Below are 18,743 nucleotides of genomic sequence, written 5' to 3'. Positions count from 1 at the left end.
AATAGTGTCTAGAATGTAATAACATGTCCCAAGGTGCTTCACAGAATTATTATATATGAAAGAATAACATCAAGTCAGTTAAGGAGATTCGTAGACACGCAGGGTAGAATAGGTGTAGGGTGATGCGGCAGCGCGGGCTCGTTGGGCCGAAGGGCCTGTTTCCCATGCTAGGTTGTTCTTTGAGATATGACTGTTGACTTAAAACTTTGGTTAAAGACATAGGTTCTGAGGAGTGTTTTAAAGGAAAAAAGTGAGACAGAGAGGTGGTGAGGTGTAGGGAGGGTATTGCTGAGTGTGGGGCCTAGACAACAGAAGACTTATCACCAAGGTGGAATGTTTAAAACTAGGAATGCACAAGAGGCCAGAAATAGAGTAAAGATATTTCAGAGCATTGTGGGGCTGGAGGAGAGCTTGAAGATAGGGAAAGGTGAGGCAGTTAAAGGATTTGCAAAAAGGGTCATAAACAGTGGAGCAAATAAAATCGGGGATGCTGAAGAGGGCAGAATTGGAGGATTGCAGAGGGTATGAAGGGTTGTAGGGTTTGAGGAGGCCACAGATAGGGATGGATGAAGCCATGGAGGAATTTGCAAATAAGGACGAGAAATTTAAATAGCGGCATTGCTTAACTGTGAGCCAAATATGGGTCGGTCTATACAGATAAATGGTTGAACACGACTTGATGGGCCCTATTTTACCATGAAAACGTGGGTGAGAGGCCATTATTACGATCCGCACCCGCATCCGCGCAGATTGCCACTTTTCCAAAACCCGGGAATGGCGGCAATCCACTTTGTGCCCAAAACGGGTGCAATGGCGATTTAAATGCATTTGCATGTATTTAAATCGAATTAACGAACTGCCCGCCCAACTTTATCAGCATTCCCCCCTTTACCACTGCGTTTGCCAATCCTTAACCTCGCCGTAATGGACCTGCTGAATAAAAGTCTGAATTGGGCGGTCCAGCTTCTGAAGAGCGCGTTCAGTTCTTCCAATGGTGCTCTGACTCAGATCACTGGGGTGGGGCGGGTCAGATGTATCTCTGGCGGGTGGGGTGCGGCGACAGGGCCAACTATTGTCAGGTGGAGGAGGGGAGGGCTGATCATTGTCTGGTAATGTGGGGAGGAGGTCTGATCATTGTCTGGTGATGGGGCGGGGGGGAGGAGGATGTGGGCCAGATGTTCCTCTGGAGGGGAGGGGGAGGGAGGCCAGACCTTTCTCTGGGGGTGGGGACAGTCAGACCAGTTGGTTGGGGGGGGGGGGGCGCTGTTGAGGCCAGATCATTGTCTGGGGGAGGAGGAGGGGGCGATCGCTCACTGGTGTGGGTGCAGATGGATCTCTGGTGGGGAGGGGGGGGAGCAGATGGATCTCTGGTGGGTGGGGGCGGAGGGGCGGCAGGGTTGCGATTGGTCTGGGTGGGGATAAGGGAGACAAGTAATGTGTGTGGGTAGCGGGGGTGTGGATAAGGGGGGCAGTGATGTGTGTGCATAGTGGGGGAGTGGATAAGGGGGCGTGTGGATAAGGGGGAAAGTGACGTGTGTGAGGGCCATCACTCCCACTTTTCATTCCAGAGCCGCTTTCTCCACTTTCTGCAGCCCGGGAGCGATCTGACACAGGTGCACTTTTTCCAAATTTTTTTCCAACTGTGCAAGCGCAGTTCAGAGCTCTGATCGTTTCGGCTGTGCTAAGCCCAGCCCGGAACGGGACAGGAGATGGCTGCGTGCGTAAGGGGCGCCTGGAAGCAGATTTCTAAGTCGGACCTGCATTACGCCCAGATTCAGTACTTGGAATGAAAATGGTCAAATTAGGCCCGATGTGAGTTAAGACATGGGGAGTTTTAGGTGACCTTGGGGGTGATTTTCCCAAAACATTCAAAGTGAAGAATTCATGTGAAAACTGGAGTAAATCATGCTGTTTTTTTCAGTGGGAGTTTAAAAAAGAATCTCCCACACTGTACACTGTAAAGTTCACTAGCATGATTAATGTTAAAAGTCAGGGGTTGAGGCCTATACCCACTGGAGAGGCCAGCAGCATAGTGCTGAGTGGGCTACCTGGGCATGTGTCCATCTGCCAGCACTGAGATTGGCGCATACGCTGTGGTCCCTATTTGCCAGCCTCCTGATTGCTGGCCAGCCCCACGACCCCCGCATCGCCAGCTCTCCACCCTCACGCCCCCCAACAGCCTGATCACTGGCCAAAAATGCCCGGGCCCAGCCCCAACCCCCACCTCCTAGCCTGCCTCTATCTTCCAACACCCTCCCTACCCCGATGGCCAGCCCCGATTGTTGGTCTCCCTCCCCTTCCCCACCAATTGCAAAGTGACAGTGGAAACGCCCACTCCCACTATAAGGCCCCCATCCCGTTGGCACTGCCCCATGCCTGGTGGGTAGTGCCAAGGTGCTCTGTGGGTATTAACACTTTGCCCCTTAGGCAGTGCCGGGGGCCCAGGCCTACCCTCTGGCCCTTTGGGGGTTTCCGATTGCCCCCCCCACAACCCCTTCAGTCCAGCGGGGTCAGGCAACCAGCGCCCTGCAAGTGGGGGGCTACTGTGAACCCTGCTGGAGTGAACCATTCCTGGTAGGGGGAGATGCTAGCAAGCCAGGAGATTTCAGTCCCAGGCCCGCTAATGCTGTTGAAATTGTATGCTAATTATGGGTTGCATGGTTTATTCAGCTCCGTGCTGTTTTTTGGCGTGGAGCTGACAACGCCAGAAATCGGGCGCTGGGAGACTCGATTGCGTGATTCGGGCGCCCCTTGAATCTCCCGGCCCGCTAACAGATCAGGGATGGGAGAGTGCCCCCCACCTTGTATTTACTGAAGATGGATGATGAGAGGCCAGCCAGGGCTATATTGCTATAGTCAAGTCTAATCAATGCTACCATCTTAAAAATGTGAATTTCCACCCTTGACGTAATGGCCATGGAAATTATATGGTCCATTTAGCTACTTTTCCTTGCACTTATTCAGCAGCACTGAATGAAAACCATCCTAATGTGCAAGGTGCGAATGTCTATAGTATATGTTGGAAAGCATTCAAATGTCTCCTGCTGATCTGATGTGCAAGAATACACAGTTTTGAGATAACTGATCTGTTGTTTTAACCAGTTTATCTTAAACATCTTAAGACAGCTTAATTCTCATCGGGACTTAACATTTTGTGAACTTAATCTTTCCGGCCAAATAGAAAAACCCTAGAGTGTTAAAGGCACAGATAGGTAAAAGGTGAAGAAAATGAAATCAGCTCCTCAAAGATACACAAACTGCTTACCATCCTTGAAATAAGCCATGATGCACCCTTCAGTCGTTTCTGCCATGTGTTTAACAGATGCCAGGCTTTGACAAGTTGCAGTCAGTAGTGGTAATGAGAGATTATAACACATTTTAGTCTCGATCCATGTCCGCAAACTCACACGCAGCGATTCTGCTGATTTAACACTAGTATTATTCAACATCATCAGTACTTCCGTAAAAAGACTGGCTATTGCCATGTGACGCATTTGATTGTCCACATCTGAAGGAGGGAAATGGAAGGAAAATACTATTCATGAAAAACTTACTGAGGAATCATCAGTTTAATTAAATATACAATATTTACTAATTTACCTCCAATGCACTTTATTATGATTTTTGAAAGTATAATTGCAATGCAAATATCTGGAACTCTTTCCTCTCAAGGTTTGCAGGTGTTGGATCAATTGAAAATTTTAAGACTGAGATTGATAGATTTATTGCATGTAAAGTCATAGATTTATTGTTGTGCAAAGATATCAGGAGCTATGGATCTTGATATTTAAGTTGGGGTGTAGATCAAGAGCAATTACGATGGGCAATGGAGGCTACCCTTCAAGTGATATTTGTTAGGGACAAGGTTGGAAACACCAAGGAATATTATGAAGTTAGAGCAGACCCCAACGAGTTTTTTTATTTTGGCATTAATGTGAGGTTAAGATGTTTCACTCCAGGTGTGATTCTATTAGGACACATTAGCTTTTATCAAAAACATTATTTTAACAATATATTTTAACTATAATAAATGAATTAGTTTAACTTTCACCAATTGAAGTACTTTAACATGACAAGATACAAATCTTAACTCCTAACCTTCTCGATTACTAGCAATCTTCCTCTTATATACTTAAATTCCAAATATAAAAGCAAAATACTGCAGATGTTGGAATCGGAAACAAAAACAGAAAATGCTAGAAAGTCTCAGCAGGTCTGACAGCATCTGTGGGGAGAGAATAGAGCCAATGTTTTGAGTCTAAATGGCCCTGCATCAGAGCTAAGAGCAAACAGTATCAGCAGAGATTTATACTATGAGAGTGGTAGGGGGTGGAATGGGGCAAAGGAAATGTAAATAAGAATACAGAAGGCTGAGAAGGTGCTAAAAATGTCCATCAAGTGGCAGAACAGAGGTACTGATGGTATAGGAACTGCCTGGGGATTACAGCAGTTGCCTGAAGGGAATGGGAGGGAAGAGAAGGGAAGGATGGGGGCAAAGAGAGTTAGAATGGAGAAGTGAAAAAAAGGAAGTGAGACAGAAGGATGATAAAATGGATGAATGAGGTAAAACAAAATGAAATAAAAAATGGAAATGGTGTGAAGGACAGAGTTCTGAAGCTTTTGAACCCAATGTTCAGTCCAAAAGGCTGTAAAGTGCCCAATCGGAAGATGAGGTGCTGTTCTTACAGTTTGTTTTGGGGTTCACTAGAATATTGCAAACTCTCTCCTCCACTCTGTCTCTTGTCAATCAACCTAATCAAAACCCTACTCTGAAACACCAGGGGAAAAATTAAAAACAAAAATGCATTTTCTCAGATAAAAACAAACTCCCCATTAGCTAAAACAAATTATTCTCCTGCATTCTCAAGTGAGGTGCCTGGTGCAGACAAATTGATGCCGTATAAACAGAGTTAAATTCTAAACATATCCCTTACAAGAAACACAAAAAAAACATTTTTTATAAAGCACAGTATCATCATATGCTTCATCCCACAAAGGAATAACTGAAAAGAGTGACTTGACTGAATGATATTCAATATTTAAGGGGCTGAATGGCCTGCTCCATTTCTTTTCCTAGTTCAAATAAAATTGTGCATGCTCCTGTGTATGAGCATGCATACATAAGTTCTACCGCATTCCCGAAGTGGTCCCGGCACCTACGCTCTTGGTTTCTGTGATGAGTGGGGTACTTCTGAAATTATCAAAGGTTATCCGTAAATAATGGCACAAATAATCACACTCTCATGTAGTTTACTTGACTGTCTTTGTCAATCTTAGAGGAATTTAACAGTCTTTCCATAATTAATAGAAAGGGGCAGGAGGGGAGGATGATAAATGTAGGCATCAATATGTCAGAATGGTTCAATCTGACTTATCAGTAGTTGGGCATTTCATCTCTATGTTGTTCTTTTCACATGGAGGTGCTTTGGTAGTGTGGGTGTCCTACTCTTTTTCTACATTTTCTACAAATAGTTAATCAAGCGCACTTGTTTTCAAGCTGTCGTAACACGATGAAAAACACCAGACAATGTATAATTAATGAGTAACACATATAAAAACACACCAACTCAGAAATGGGCATCCCTTTGGCAGTTTTCAGACTGCACTGACCTGGTGGGTTAAAGATAACAATATCATTCAATAGTGTTATCATTTCATGTTCTAATTGAGCATGGACTATCTGAGCACTCTGATCCAAAGTGATGAGGAATTGGACAACTTGATGAACATATGTCCTGCATTTATGTGTAGCATCCTAAAGAAAACATATACAAAGCATTAGCATCTAAAGTATTCAGCAATATGAGATTAGAATAAAAAACAATTTTCTGAGAGACATCTGTTGCTTTTGTTATGGGAACATAGCATATTTAGCAATTTCCGGTATAATGTCCAAACCAGATAAATGGACGACCATAATCAGGGCACAGGCATCACAATTATAATTTTTAAATAAATCAATCTGATTTTTTCTCCCCTCTGCATGCTTACAGTTACCCAATGTTTCTTTTCACGTAATTACAGTCCTACTTCAGAATCTGAGGTTAATCTGCTAGAGTGGACTCAAACACTCAGCGTCTATACTGACAGGGATTTCAGGGTACAGTAAGTGGCAGCCAATATTTAGCTTCAATTTCATTAGTGTTGTTTTCCAACATGTCTAAGCAGCTTCCATTGATCATACTTCACATTGCGATGAAGGTTGTGTCTAATTTCAAAGCAGGCTATGATGTCCTAAAATGTTACTGAATAAACACACAAGCTGATTTGGAATACATGCAAAGGGTTACTTTTAGTTAATGAATATTATTCAAAGGCCCATCATTGTGGTGTACCATGTACTGGAAGACTTGAAATAGAAAAGCATTCGCATATCTTCAGCATAAATCATCCTGATCAAACAAACATTTTTATTTTAAATATCTACTTACACTGTGTGTGTCCAAGGTTTCACAAAAACCTGCAGCAACTTTTAAAAGCTTTAGTATCAGTTCAGCTGATGGAGTTTTTAAAATTACAATGGAGGGTGAGTAGTGGTTACTGAAGTAGCTGATGACATTTTGGTATGATACAGCATCCACAAAATGCCAGGGTATTGCATTTGATTGTCCAAGAAGGCTATGTAACGGGGATTCCTGCAGAAATGCATTAACAACTGAATTAATAAAACTTAAATTGAGAATACAATTAAATAAGCAAGACTGTAATATTTTTCACTCAAGTATCCAAGATGAAACAGTCAAATTCTTCTGGGTCATTTCAGAATCAAATAGATATGAGTGCATTCATTTGCCTCTGAAGCCTGATTTTTCCAAGAAACAATTACTTTTCAGAACATAAGCAGGAGCAGGAACAGGCCTGCTCCATCATTCACTACAATCATGGCGGATCATCTCTACATTCCCACCATTCCCCGAGAGAGGAACAATCTCAGCCTTAAGCATAATCAACGATGAAGCATCCACAACACTCTGGGCTAGAGAATTCCAAAGGTTCACAACCCTTTGAATTCTCCTAATCTCAGTCTGAAATAATTGGTCCCTTTCCTTGAGATTGTGCCCCCATATTCCAGATTCCCCAGACAGGAGAATCAACTTCAGTGTATCCCCTATCAAGCCCCTTCAGAATACTGTATGATTCAATGAGATCACTTCTTATTCTTTGACATTCTGGGAAGCAAAGGTTCAATTTACTCACTTTTCCAAAATAGGACAACCCTCACACCCCAGCTACTGATCCAGTGAACCAATATAACAAAATAAACATGAATTTATTGCACAATGAAAATGTAGGGTGGATTTTGATCTCTGTGCAATGGATTGGTGGAGTGGGATCAAAATCCTGAGAGATTTGAAAAGCGTGGTTCACTCAGGCGTGACCGATTTTCAGTGGCCTTTACCAATGATGTAATCAGGTACATGCCCATAATGGGCGAGAACTTGAGTCTAATACATTCCAACAAATCTAGAAACTCAGCTAATGTTGATGGGTGTGAATTCTGCCACGGCAAATGGTAGATTTGAATTCAATAAAGCAGATCTGGAATTAAGAATCTACTGATGACCATGAAACCATTGTCGATTATCAGAAAAACCCATCTGGTTCACTAATGTCCTTCAGGGAAGGAAATCTGCCACCCTAACCTGGTCTGGCCTACATGTGACTCCAGAGCCACAACAACGTGGTTGACTCTCACCTGCCCTCTGAAACGGCCGAGCGAGATGCTCAGTTGTATCAGCGTTTCAATAAGGCAGCTTCTCAAGGGCAACTAGGGATGAGCAATAAATTCTGGCCAGCCAGCAATGCCCAGGTCCCACAAACGAATAAGAAAAAAAAATCATCTCCCTCGTGGTATATTCATACCTCGTTGACATGATACACATTGGCAAGATTCTCGACAGAACAGGGGCTTGGCCAGACAATGCAGGGGCGGGTCCTAGTAGGATTCCCACTGGGGGTGGGTGTGGAGGGACACAAGCACGGAGGGGGTTGGGGATGTCAGTGATTATTATGAAGGCGGGAGTGGGGGGAGACTTATAATTCTGTGGTGATGGTGGAGGTTACCTTTTGTTCTGATCTGGGAGCTCTTTAAAAATGGCGCACAGATCACTGTGGAACCAATCTTGTCGGTTCTAAGAGTCTCCATCCTGCCAGAGCGATGGCGTAAACCGCAGACTTTTTTTTAGTCTAAGAGGCTCACAGTCGGGAGAAAAAAACTGGTCTATGGAGCCAGAGAGCTTCACACCAGTTTTCTTACTGAGGCTGAAACTTTGAAGAATTCTGGTAAGATTCTGCCTGACAGATTTCTATGGTCATTCATGCTAATGAATGGAGGACAAAAATATCAAATCAGAATTTTTGTCGCTGTTAATATAAACATATCTTGTAATACAATTGATGTTTTCCATTTTCTTGAAGTTAATTATACACTTATATTTCAGAAACATAAACAGCACAAATGGCCTCTCTCCTCTTAATGCTTTTTATCTTCTTCCTTTCTCATCAAGCCTGTGACAAAAAACTTCTCCATATCCAAAAATACATTAAGGAAATGTTTCCATCACTTGTGTTGTTTCAAGATGATGCATTCTGTTGCATGAGAGTGTTTGAAGACTTGGACCTTAGATCAAGTTCCAAGCTCATGGTCTGCAGAACAGTAGTGAAACCTATCCTCCTAATTGTTCAGAGACATGGACAATGTGCAGGAGGCATCTCAAAACCCTGCAGAAGTACCATAAGTGCTGCCTCCACAAAATTCTGCAAATTCTTTGGCAGGATGGGCATACCAATATCAGTGTTCTCGCTCAGACCAACATTCCCAGCAATAACCACTCTTGATAGGCTCTGTTGGGTCCATCACATCATCCATGTGCCTGACACGAGGCTTCCGAAACAAACGAAATACCTGATAGCTTCGACATGGCAAGGTGAGCCCCAGAAGGGCAGAGGAAATGCTTGAAGGATACCCTTTAAGACTCCTTGAAACATTGCAACATTCCCATCGACACCTAGGAATCCCTTGCCAAATCTCCCAAAGAGGAGAAAAAACATTTGGGAAAGAGCTGAACATTTCAGATTTAATCTCAGAGCAAGATGAAGTCAAACACTGACAGCAAAAAGGACTTGTGGCAACCCAGGCACTCCATCTACCAGCTTCTCCAATCACCATCTGTCTTGTCGGAGGCTGTAAGTCACACATTGGACTCTTCAATGACCCTTGACCCTGAGGGACTGCCCGAGAGAGAGAGCATCCTGTTGATGTCACTTGCTAATTTTCCTTCCCCTACTGCCCAAGGAAGGCACAGTTAACTTTCTGCCCCTTTGTAAAACTGTCACCTGTTTGCAATTTTATTGTCTTTGAATTATGTCATTTGGTTTACATGAGTTACATCTCCCATTTGAATGTGGCACATCATCAGCACACAAGTACAGATTTGAAGTTATACTTCTCAATTTTGCATTTTAAAATTTACTTTTCTGGAAAAACTATTGAATAATCTTTCTAAATAATGTTTTAGCCGAGAAAATGTCATTAAATATTACAAACATATTACATTGATGCTCAGTTACTCAGAATTCATGGATCTGCTGTTTTGATAATAAGATATTGCATTATCTCTTAATAGAAAGCTAGACAAAAGAAAATACAAAACTACTTACTGGTTTACTTATAAGCTCGTCCTCTTTTGATAGAAAAACCATCATAAACAACAAACAGACAACCATCATCCGTGTTTGCAAGACAGGTTGGGGATTCCAAGCATCGGAAAGGACACTAACCCAATTAACTTCACATAGTAAAGTTCCCAAAAATAGGAAACAGCTCTTTGGACTTCCTCTCTCTACCTGAAAAATAGCATCAAGATTATTGACCAGTGTCCTCTCTTTGGATTTGAGAAGAACGAAAGCTAAGATTGAATATAAACATGGGATGGTTGAATAAACCTCTATAACAGAGTAATTGTCAAACTTAAATCCACAAACATCTGAAAAAGTCTTACGCTCATAGCACTTCCTCTGAGGCAATAGTCTGTACTATCCTAATCTTATACATTATCAATGGTTAGCGATCATCTTGTCAGCTCAATGACCTAAAAGGCAACCAATCATATGGCAGAAGTGTATTTCATTGTTTAAGCAATAATGCAGTTATTATAATTTACACATTTATCAATGCTCGACTCAGAATGTTAGAAAGTATTATTCTTCTACCTTTGTAAAAATGCAAATGTTAAATAAACCGTTGCTTTGTCAAACAATTTTATGTGGTGTTCATAAAAGCAAACTACTGCAGATACTGGAAATGAGAAATAAATACACAAAGTTCTGGAAAACCTCAGCAAGTCTGAGCAGCATCTGTGGAATGAGAGAAACAGTTAACATTTCAAGTCAAATATCACTCTTCTTCAAAACATTCTATATATTGTCCTTTTATTTCATCCATGTAAGTGATGTCCCCTCATTCCTGGGACCATTCTCATAAATCTCTTTCAGATCCTTTCTAAAGCCTTCACATTCTTCCGAAAGTGTGGTGCCCAGAGTTGGACAGGTTATTCCAGTATGTCTTAGGCAAGGCAGAGGGGAAGGTAAAAGAGGTTGGGAAGTTGCGATACAGGGTAGGGGACATATTACAACTGTACAGAGAAAGGACATCTTGGAAGAATCATGTAATAAGACAATGTGGTAGAACTCAGAAACAGGAAGGGGACAATCCTTATGATATGGATGTACTGCAGGCCTCCAAATAGCCCACAGGAAATTGAGGAACAGATATGTAAGCAGATTCTGGACAGCTGTAGAAATAGTAAAGTTGTTGTAGTGGGAGACATTAATTTTCCTCATATTGACTGGAAATCCCTTAGGGCCAAGAGTCTGGATGGTGAGGAATTTGCTAAGTGTGTCCAGGAAGGCTTTTTGGAAGAATATGTGGATAGTTCGACTAGAGAGGGGGCTATTCTGGACCTAGTACTAGGAAATGAGCTGGGCCAGGTCATCAAAGTTGCAGTGGGGGAACATGTAGCGAAAAGTGACCAAAATTCCATAAGCTTTCGGATACTGATGGAAAAGGACGAGTGTTGTCCTAGGGTTAAGGTGTTAAATTGAGGGAAGGCTAACTACAATCAGATTAGGCAGAATTTGGAGGCTGTTGTTTGGGAAAGGCTGTTTGAAGGTAAATCCACATTTGGCATGTGGGAGTCTTTTTAGGAGCAGTTGATCGGAGTGCAGGACAGGCATGTGTCTATGAAAAGGAAGGACAGGAAAGGCATGATTCAGGAACTGTGGACGACCAGGGAAATTATGAGTCTAGTCGAAAAAGGATGCATACATGAGGTCTAGGCAACTAAAAACAGATGAAGCATTTGAAGAATACAGGGAAAGCAGAAAAAAGCTCAATCAGGAAATTAGGAGGGCAAGAAGGGGTCACAAAATGTCCTTGGCAGACAGGATTAAGGAGAATCCCAAGGCATTTTATATTTATATTAGGAACACGAGGGTAGCTAGAGAAAGAGTTGGTCCACTCAAGGATAAAGGTAGGAAATTGTGTTAGAAAACCAAAGCAAGAGAGTGAGATCCTTACTGAGTACTTTGCATTAGTATTCACAAAGGAAAAGGACACGACGATTGATGGTGTCTTGGAGAGGTATATGAACTCTTTAGAACGAGTCATCGTTACAAGGGAGAAAGTGTTTGAATTAAAATAGACAAATCCCCAGGGCCAGATGGCATCTATCTGAGATTACTGAGGGAGACAAGAAGTACAATTGTTAGGCCTCTAACAGAAATCTTTGTTTCTTCATTGGCCACTGGTGAGGTACCAGAGGATTGGAGGATAGTCAATCTTATCTCATTTTTTAGAAGGGTAGCAGGGATAACCCAGGTAATTATAGGCCAGTGGGCTTGACGTCAGTGATAGTAAAACTGTGAGAGAAGATTCGTAGGAGTAGGATCTATACACATTTGGAACTGAATGGTCTTGTTAGCGACAGGCAGCATGGTTTTGTATGTGGGAGGTCATGTCTTACTAATTCAACTGAATTTTTTGAGGAGGTGACAAAATTAATTGACAAGGGAAGGGCTGTGGATGTTGTCTACATGGACTTTAATAAAGCATTTGGCAAGGTCCCTCTTAGCATGCTGGTGCAAAAGATTAAATCTCATGGCATCTGGGGTGAACTAGCTAGATGGATTCAGAGCTGACTTGGCCATAAAAGACACAAGGTAGAGATGGAAGGCTGTTTTTCTGAATGAGGGTCTGTAACTAGTGGCGTTCCGCAGGGATCAGTGCTGGGACCTCTGCTGTTTGTAATATACATAAATGACTTGGAAGAAAACATAGCTGCTCTGATTAACAATTTGCAGATGATGCTAAGATTAGCGGAGTTGCAGATAGTGATGAAGTCTGTCAGAGAATACGGCCGGATATAGATAGACTGGGACACTGGGTAGAGAAATGGCTGATGGAATTTAATCTGGACAAATGCAAGATGATGCATTTTGGTAGTCCAATTCAGGTGGGAGCTATAAACTAAATGGCAGAATAATCAGGAGCGTAGACATGCAGAGAGATTTCAGAGTACAGGTCCACAGATCGTTAAAAGTGGCAGCACAGGTGGAAAAGGTGGTGAAGAAAGCATATGGCATGCTTGCCTTCATCAGATGAGGCACTGAATATAGAAGTTGGCTAATTATGTTACAGCTTTATAAAACATTCGTTGGGCCACATTTGGAATACTGTGTCTGGTTCTGGTCACCATACTACCAAAAGAACTTAGAACATAGAACATAGAACATTACAGCGCGGAACAGGCCCTTCGGCCCACAATGTTGCGCCGACCAGTCTTATTTTTAAAAAAAAAACATTGACCCACTAATCTAAACCGATCCCTTTTCGTCCATAAACCTATCCACCAATCTCTTAAACGCCCCCAAACTAGGCGCATTTACAACTGCAGCAGGCAGGGCATTCCAGTCCCTCACCACCCTCTGGGTAAAGAACCTGCCCCTGACATCCGTCCTATAACTACCCCCCCTTAATTTAAAGCCATGCCCCCTCGTGCTAGATTTCTCCATCCGAGGAAACAGGCCATCACCATCCACCCTATCTAAACCTCTAATCATCTTATATGTCTCTATAAGATCCCCTCTTAGCCGCCTTCTTTCCAGTGAAAACAACCCCAAATCCCTCAGTCTCTCCTCATAGGACCTCCCCTGCATACCAGGCAACATCCTGGTAAACCTCCTCTGCACCCTCTCCAAAGCCTCCACATCCTTCCTGTAATGTGGGGACCAGAACTGCACACAGTACTCCAAGTGTGGCCGCACCAGAGTTGTGTACAGTTGCAACATGACGCTGCGACTCCTAAATTCAATCCCCCTACCAATAAACGCCAAGACACCGTACGCCTTCTTAACAACCTTATCTACTTGATTCCCAACTTTCAGGGATCTATGTACACATACACCTAGATCCCTCTGCTCCTCCACTCTATTCAAAGTCCTCCCGTTAGCCCTATACTCAACACATCTGTTATTCCTACCGAAATGGATTACCTCACACTTCTCCGCATTAAACTCCATTCGCCACCTCGCAGCCCAGCTCTGCAACCTGTCCAAGTCACCCTGCAAACTTCGACACCCTTCCTCACAATCTACCACACCTCCGACTTTGGTGTCATCAGCAAACTTACTAATCCACCCAACTATACCCTCATCCAGATCATTAATAAAGATTACGAACAGCAGTGGCCCCAAAACAGATCCCTGAGGCACACCACTCGTAACCGAACTCCATGATGAATAATTACCATCAACCACCACCCTCTGTCTCCTATCTGCTAACCAATTCCTGATCCAAGTACCTAAATTACCACCAATCCCATACATCTGCATTTTCTGCAGAAGCATACCATGGTGAACCTTATCAAACGCCTTACTAAAATCCATATATACCACATCTACTGCCTTACCCCTATCCACCTCTTTGGTCACCTTCTCAAAGAACTCAATAAGGTTAGTAAGGCACGACCTTCCCGCTACAAAACCATGCTGACTATCTCTAATCAATTCATTACTCTCCAAATAACTATAAATCCTATCCCTAACTTGGAGGCTCTGGAGTGATTGCAGAAAAGGTTTACCAGATATTGCCTGGTACGGAGGGGATTAGCTATGAGGAGAGATTGAATAAAGTGGGATTGTTCTTCCTGGAAAGACGGAGGCTGAAGGGCGACCTGATAGAAGTTTACAAAATTATGAGAGATATAGATGGGGTGAACAGTTGGAAGCTTTTTCCCCAGGGCAGAAATGACAATTACAAGGGGCACAAGTTCAATTTAAGGGGGGGAAAGATTCAGTGGAGATGTGCGGGGAACTTTTTTTTAAACAGAAGGTGGCAGGGGCCTGGAATGCATTGTCAAGTGAGGTCATTGAGGTAGTTACATGAGCCACATTTAAGACTTATCTTGATAGGCATATGAACAAACAGGAAATAGAGGGATACAAGCAGCTGGTTTAGATTGGCAAATGTGATCAGCGCAGGCTTGGAGGGCTGAAGGGCCTGTTCCTGTGCTGTACTGTTCTTTGTTCAGTTGGGATATGAACCAACATTTTATACAGACAAAACATAACATTTGTTCTCAATACCTCAATTTATAAAGTCCAGGATCCTAAATGCCTTATAAATCACTTTCTCAACCTGCCACCTTCAATGATTTGAGTATATATACCTTGAGGTTAAATTTGCAGTTTGCAAACTGTTGTTTGCAACATGGTTTTCAAAGCCTGTGTATTTTTGAAACAATCCCTGACTGAAAAGTAAGCTGAAAGTCCAGGTGTCTGGAAAAAGGGCACAGGGGTGGTTTGAGGTGGGGGGGGGATAATTTAAATTTCTGGCTGTGTGACATCAGACTTTGAGAAAGTAGTCTGCACCTTCTGTCAATGGAGAAACAGAAGATGACTGGAAAGGTAAAGAAAACACTTTAGTCAGTGGTCAAAACAGACACAGGCTTCTTGGAGCTCAGTGTTTTCAGCAGGAGAAGAACAGTACAGTAGGTGTGGAGAAGCTGTACGTATAAGATCGTTAAAGTAGAAAGCTGTGGAACAGCAGAAGACCAAAAAGAATGGTACGTTGGAGGGTGGAGAAGAATCTTAAAAGGTGCACCATTTAGGAGACATTTTACTTGTGGAACTTGGGTTTAGTAAATCTGTTATCAGATGGGACTTTTGTGCCTAAATCCTACCTGAGTGAAAAAAACTGAACTTCTAGCCAGGAAAAACTGAGTTTTGAGGTACTTTGTAGTTAGAGTAATGCCACACATGTGGATCGGACTACTGAAAAAATCTGAGATCCTACCTTTGCTGTATCAGCTAAAGGAATGCAATGTATGGTTTCTACTCAACATAGTCTGCCTGTTAATTCATGTTGATTTTAGTTTGATTGCTACAGTAGAAATTTTAAAATATTAAATTCTGCCCATTAATTTCTTACATAGCTGTTTGGGAAGTTTGGTTGTTGTTATTGGTCTCCATGGGGATCATTACTTTCCACAGGTCCCTTGGCTGTTGCACACCCCCTAGAATAATATATTTTAATTTATCTTGCTTCCCCTCGTTCTTCCTAACAAAATAAATCACATCATATTTCTCTGCATTAAATTTTATCTGCCACATGTCCATCTGTTCCAGTAATCTCTCCATGTTCCTTTGAAGTCAATCACAATCCTCCTCACAGTTCAGAATCCGTCTCAGTTTTGTATCACCTGCAAATTTTGAAATTGTGTCCAGCACACCCAAATCTAGGTCAATAATATAGATCACAGTGGCACAGTGGTTAGCACTGCTGCCTTACAGCACCAAGGATCTGGGTTCGATTCCCAGCTTAGGTCCCTGTCAGTGTGGAGTTTGCACATTCTCCCCGTGTCTACATGTGTTTCCTCAGGGTGTTCCAGTTGCCCCTCTCAGTCCAGATGTGCAGGTTAGGTTGATTGGCCATGCTAAGTTGCCCCTTAGTGTTTAGGGGGACCAGTAGAATAAATATGCTGGGTTATAGGGATAGGTCCTGGGTGGGGTTGTGGGCCGAATGGCCTCCCTCTGCACTGTAGGGATTCTATGATTAAGAAAAGCACTGGTCCCACTTGTGAACTTTGGGGAACTCCATTATGTACCCTTCTCTAGTTCTTAAAACGACTGTTCACCACTACTGCTTCCTGTCACTCAGCTAACATTATATTCATGCGGCCACTGTCCCTTTTATTCCATGAGTTTCAACTTTTCTAATGTGCCACATTTGACATTTTGTTATGAGACACTTTGTTAAAGAACTTTTGAAAGTCCACGTACACTGCATCCATCTCATTCCTCTCATTAACCCTCTGTTACCTCTCAAAAAACTCAAACAATTTGAGTGGTAATGTGGCAATAATGGAAACTTGGTCCAATTTGTTTAACTCTTTTTCCTCTCTGCCTTTTACAGGATTTATACCCTAGTCTATATGAGAGTAAGTAGCATTCTCCACTCTGAACTACTCAGAAGATTTTGCACCCTCAGTAACTTCCTTACAATTCCTTTCCTTCTAGTTGTTGACCTATGGAATATACCTAGTGCAATAGTTTCTCAAATATTTCTCAGTCATAATCAATTCTGTCCTTGACTCATGTCACTGTTCCTGCTTTCTTTCCTTTCCTATTTTTTCTGAACACCTTACATCCAGGAACATTTAGTACCATATTCTCAGTCCTATCATTTTTCAGCTAAATCTCTTATTATTACAATATCATATTACCGAAATAACAACCTGCACTTGTTGTTCTTATTTACAACACTGCCTACGTTCACATAGGCAGAAGAAGCCCAATTTAGGCTACTTTGTACTTTCACTTATGCTGATACCACCTAATATCTCATTAAATGTAGACGGTTGCAAATAATTCCATGTTTTATTTATTTACCAGGTAGTCTGTAATTGGAAAAGACAGATGGAATTTGAGGGTGGAAATTTTATTCTCAAATGTTTCATTCTTTTATCAGTCATTCATTTAAGTCAGCTTCACAGTACATTCAATAAATGCAGCAAGACATAAATATCGATGTACTCAGAACCTGTAAAGTCAATTGTTACAGCAAAAGTGAGTTGAATATACTTAACTTTGTAGAGAACAAATTTTCATTAAGTAACCTACTTTAAAGAATTCTTCCATTAAGGCTTGATCAGGATACAATTCTTTCCACGGCAGTTTGGAATACTCTGAGTGGTAGGTATACAGGATATACTCTGGCATTTTGGGTTCAGTGCAAGTTTCACAATAATGCATCAAATGGAACCATAGAGCACCTCGCTGGCCAGGAATTAGTCGATCTGTAGGAAAATGAGTGGAAAATATTGTGTATAATGAAGAAAATAACAACAGGATTAACTATCTGTTGTTGAGGCTAAAATAGCGAAGAGAAACAATTTATGCTTGTGTCATTTTTGTGACATATATACCTAGCAGATTGGAAAATTGTTAATATAGCACTTGGATTCAAGAAAGGAAGAAGGCTAAAAGCAGCAGGCCAGTTAACCTAACATCTGTCATGGGGAAATGCTAGAATCCATTATTAAAGAAGTAATATCAGGACATTTGAAAATCAGAATACAATCAGGAAGAGACAATATGGTTTTGTGAAAGAGAAATCATGTTTCACTAACTTATTAGAATCCTTTGAGGATGTAACAGACAATATGGGTAAAGGGGAACCTGTGGATGTGGTGTACTTGGATTTCCAAAAGGCATTCAACAAGGTGCCATGTCAAAGCTTACTAAACAAGAATTCATGGTATCTGAGAGTAACATATTAGCATGGAGAGAGGATTGGTTAGCTAACAAGAAGCTGAGAGCAGGGATAAATTAGTTTTTAGCTTGGCAAGCTGTGACTAGTGGAGTGTCTCAGGAATCAGTACTGGAGCCTCATCTATTTACGATTTATATCAATTGCATAAATGGAGGGACAGAATATCTAGCAGTTAAATTTGCTGCTGATATAAAGATACACAGGAAAGCAAGTTATTAAGAGGACAAAAAGAATCTGCAGTGTTTTTAAGTTTATTTATCAGTGTCACAAGTAGATTTACATGCACACTGCAATGAAATTACAATGAAAATCCCCTAGTCGCCACATTCCGGTGTTTGTTCATGCACACCAAAGGAGAATTTTGCATGGTCAATGCATCTAATTAGCACACCTTTTAGATTGTGGGAGGAAACTGGAGCACCCAGAGGAAACCCACGCAGATACGAAGAGAACGTTCAGACTCCGCTCAAAGACCCAAGCCAGGAATTGAACCTGGGTCCCTCGCACTGAGAGATAGGAGTGCTAACCACCGTGCTGCACACTCCCCCCACACCCCCCCAATATGGATTTATATGTGGTGCATGAACGGACACAAATTTGACAGGTGGAATGCAATGTGGAAAAATGTGAACAGGAAGAACAGAAAAGCAACATATTATTTGAATGCAGAGAGACTGCAGGCCTTTATGGTACATAAGGATTTGAGAAACCTGGTCCATTACAAGACGATAAGACAAAGGAGCAGAATTAGGCCACTCGGCCCATCAAGTCTGCTCTGCCATTCAATCATGGCTGATATTTTTCTCATCCCCATTCACCTGCCTTTTCCTCATAACCCCTGACCCCCTTATTAATCAAGAACCTATCTACGTCTGTCTTAAAGACACGCAATCACCTGGCCTCCAGAGCCTTC

At 42.1% G+C, this 18,743-nt stretch overlaps 1 protein-coding gene across 1 annotated transcript in view; it reads right to left on the bottom strand.

The window, feature by feature from the left end:
* epg5 (ectopic P-granules autophagy protein 5 homolog (C. elegans)) overlaps positions 1–18,743 on the bottom strand; it is a 145,090-nt gene that overhangs the window by 19,038 nt on the left and 107,309 nt on the right. Inside the window, exons 36-40 of the mRNA XM_080183999.1 lie at positions 17,179–17,354; positions 9,661–9,846; positions 6,432–6,635; positions 5,611–5,755; positions 3,266–3,508 (exon numbers count right to left, since the gene is read on the bottom strand). Coding sequence (XP_080040125.1) covers positions 3,266–3,508; positions 5,611–5,755; positions 6,432–6,635; positions 9,661–9,846; positions 17,179–17,354 — 954 coding nt within the window. The remainder of the gene's footprint in view (positions 1–3,265; positions 3,509–5,610; positions 5,756–6,431; positions 6,636–9,660; positions 9,847–17,178; positions 17,355–18,743) is intronic.

The sequence above is a fragment of the Carcharhinus amblyrhynchos genome, chromosome 1 (genome assembly GCF_965287045.1).
Source record: "Carcharhinus amblyrhynchos chromosome 1, sCarAmb.v2.hapA, whole genome shotgun sequence".
Taxonomy (NCBI): Eukaryota; Metazoa; Chordata; class Chondrichthyes; order Carcharhiniformes; family Carcharhinidae; genus Carcharhinus; species Carcharhinus amblyrhynchos.
Note: the sequence above shows the minus strand (reverse complement) of the source record. Positions and strands in the feature narration are given on the sequence as shown.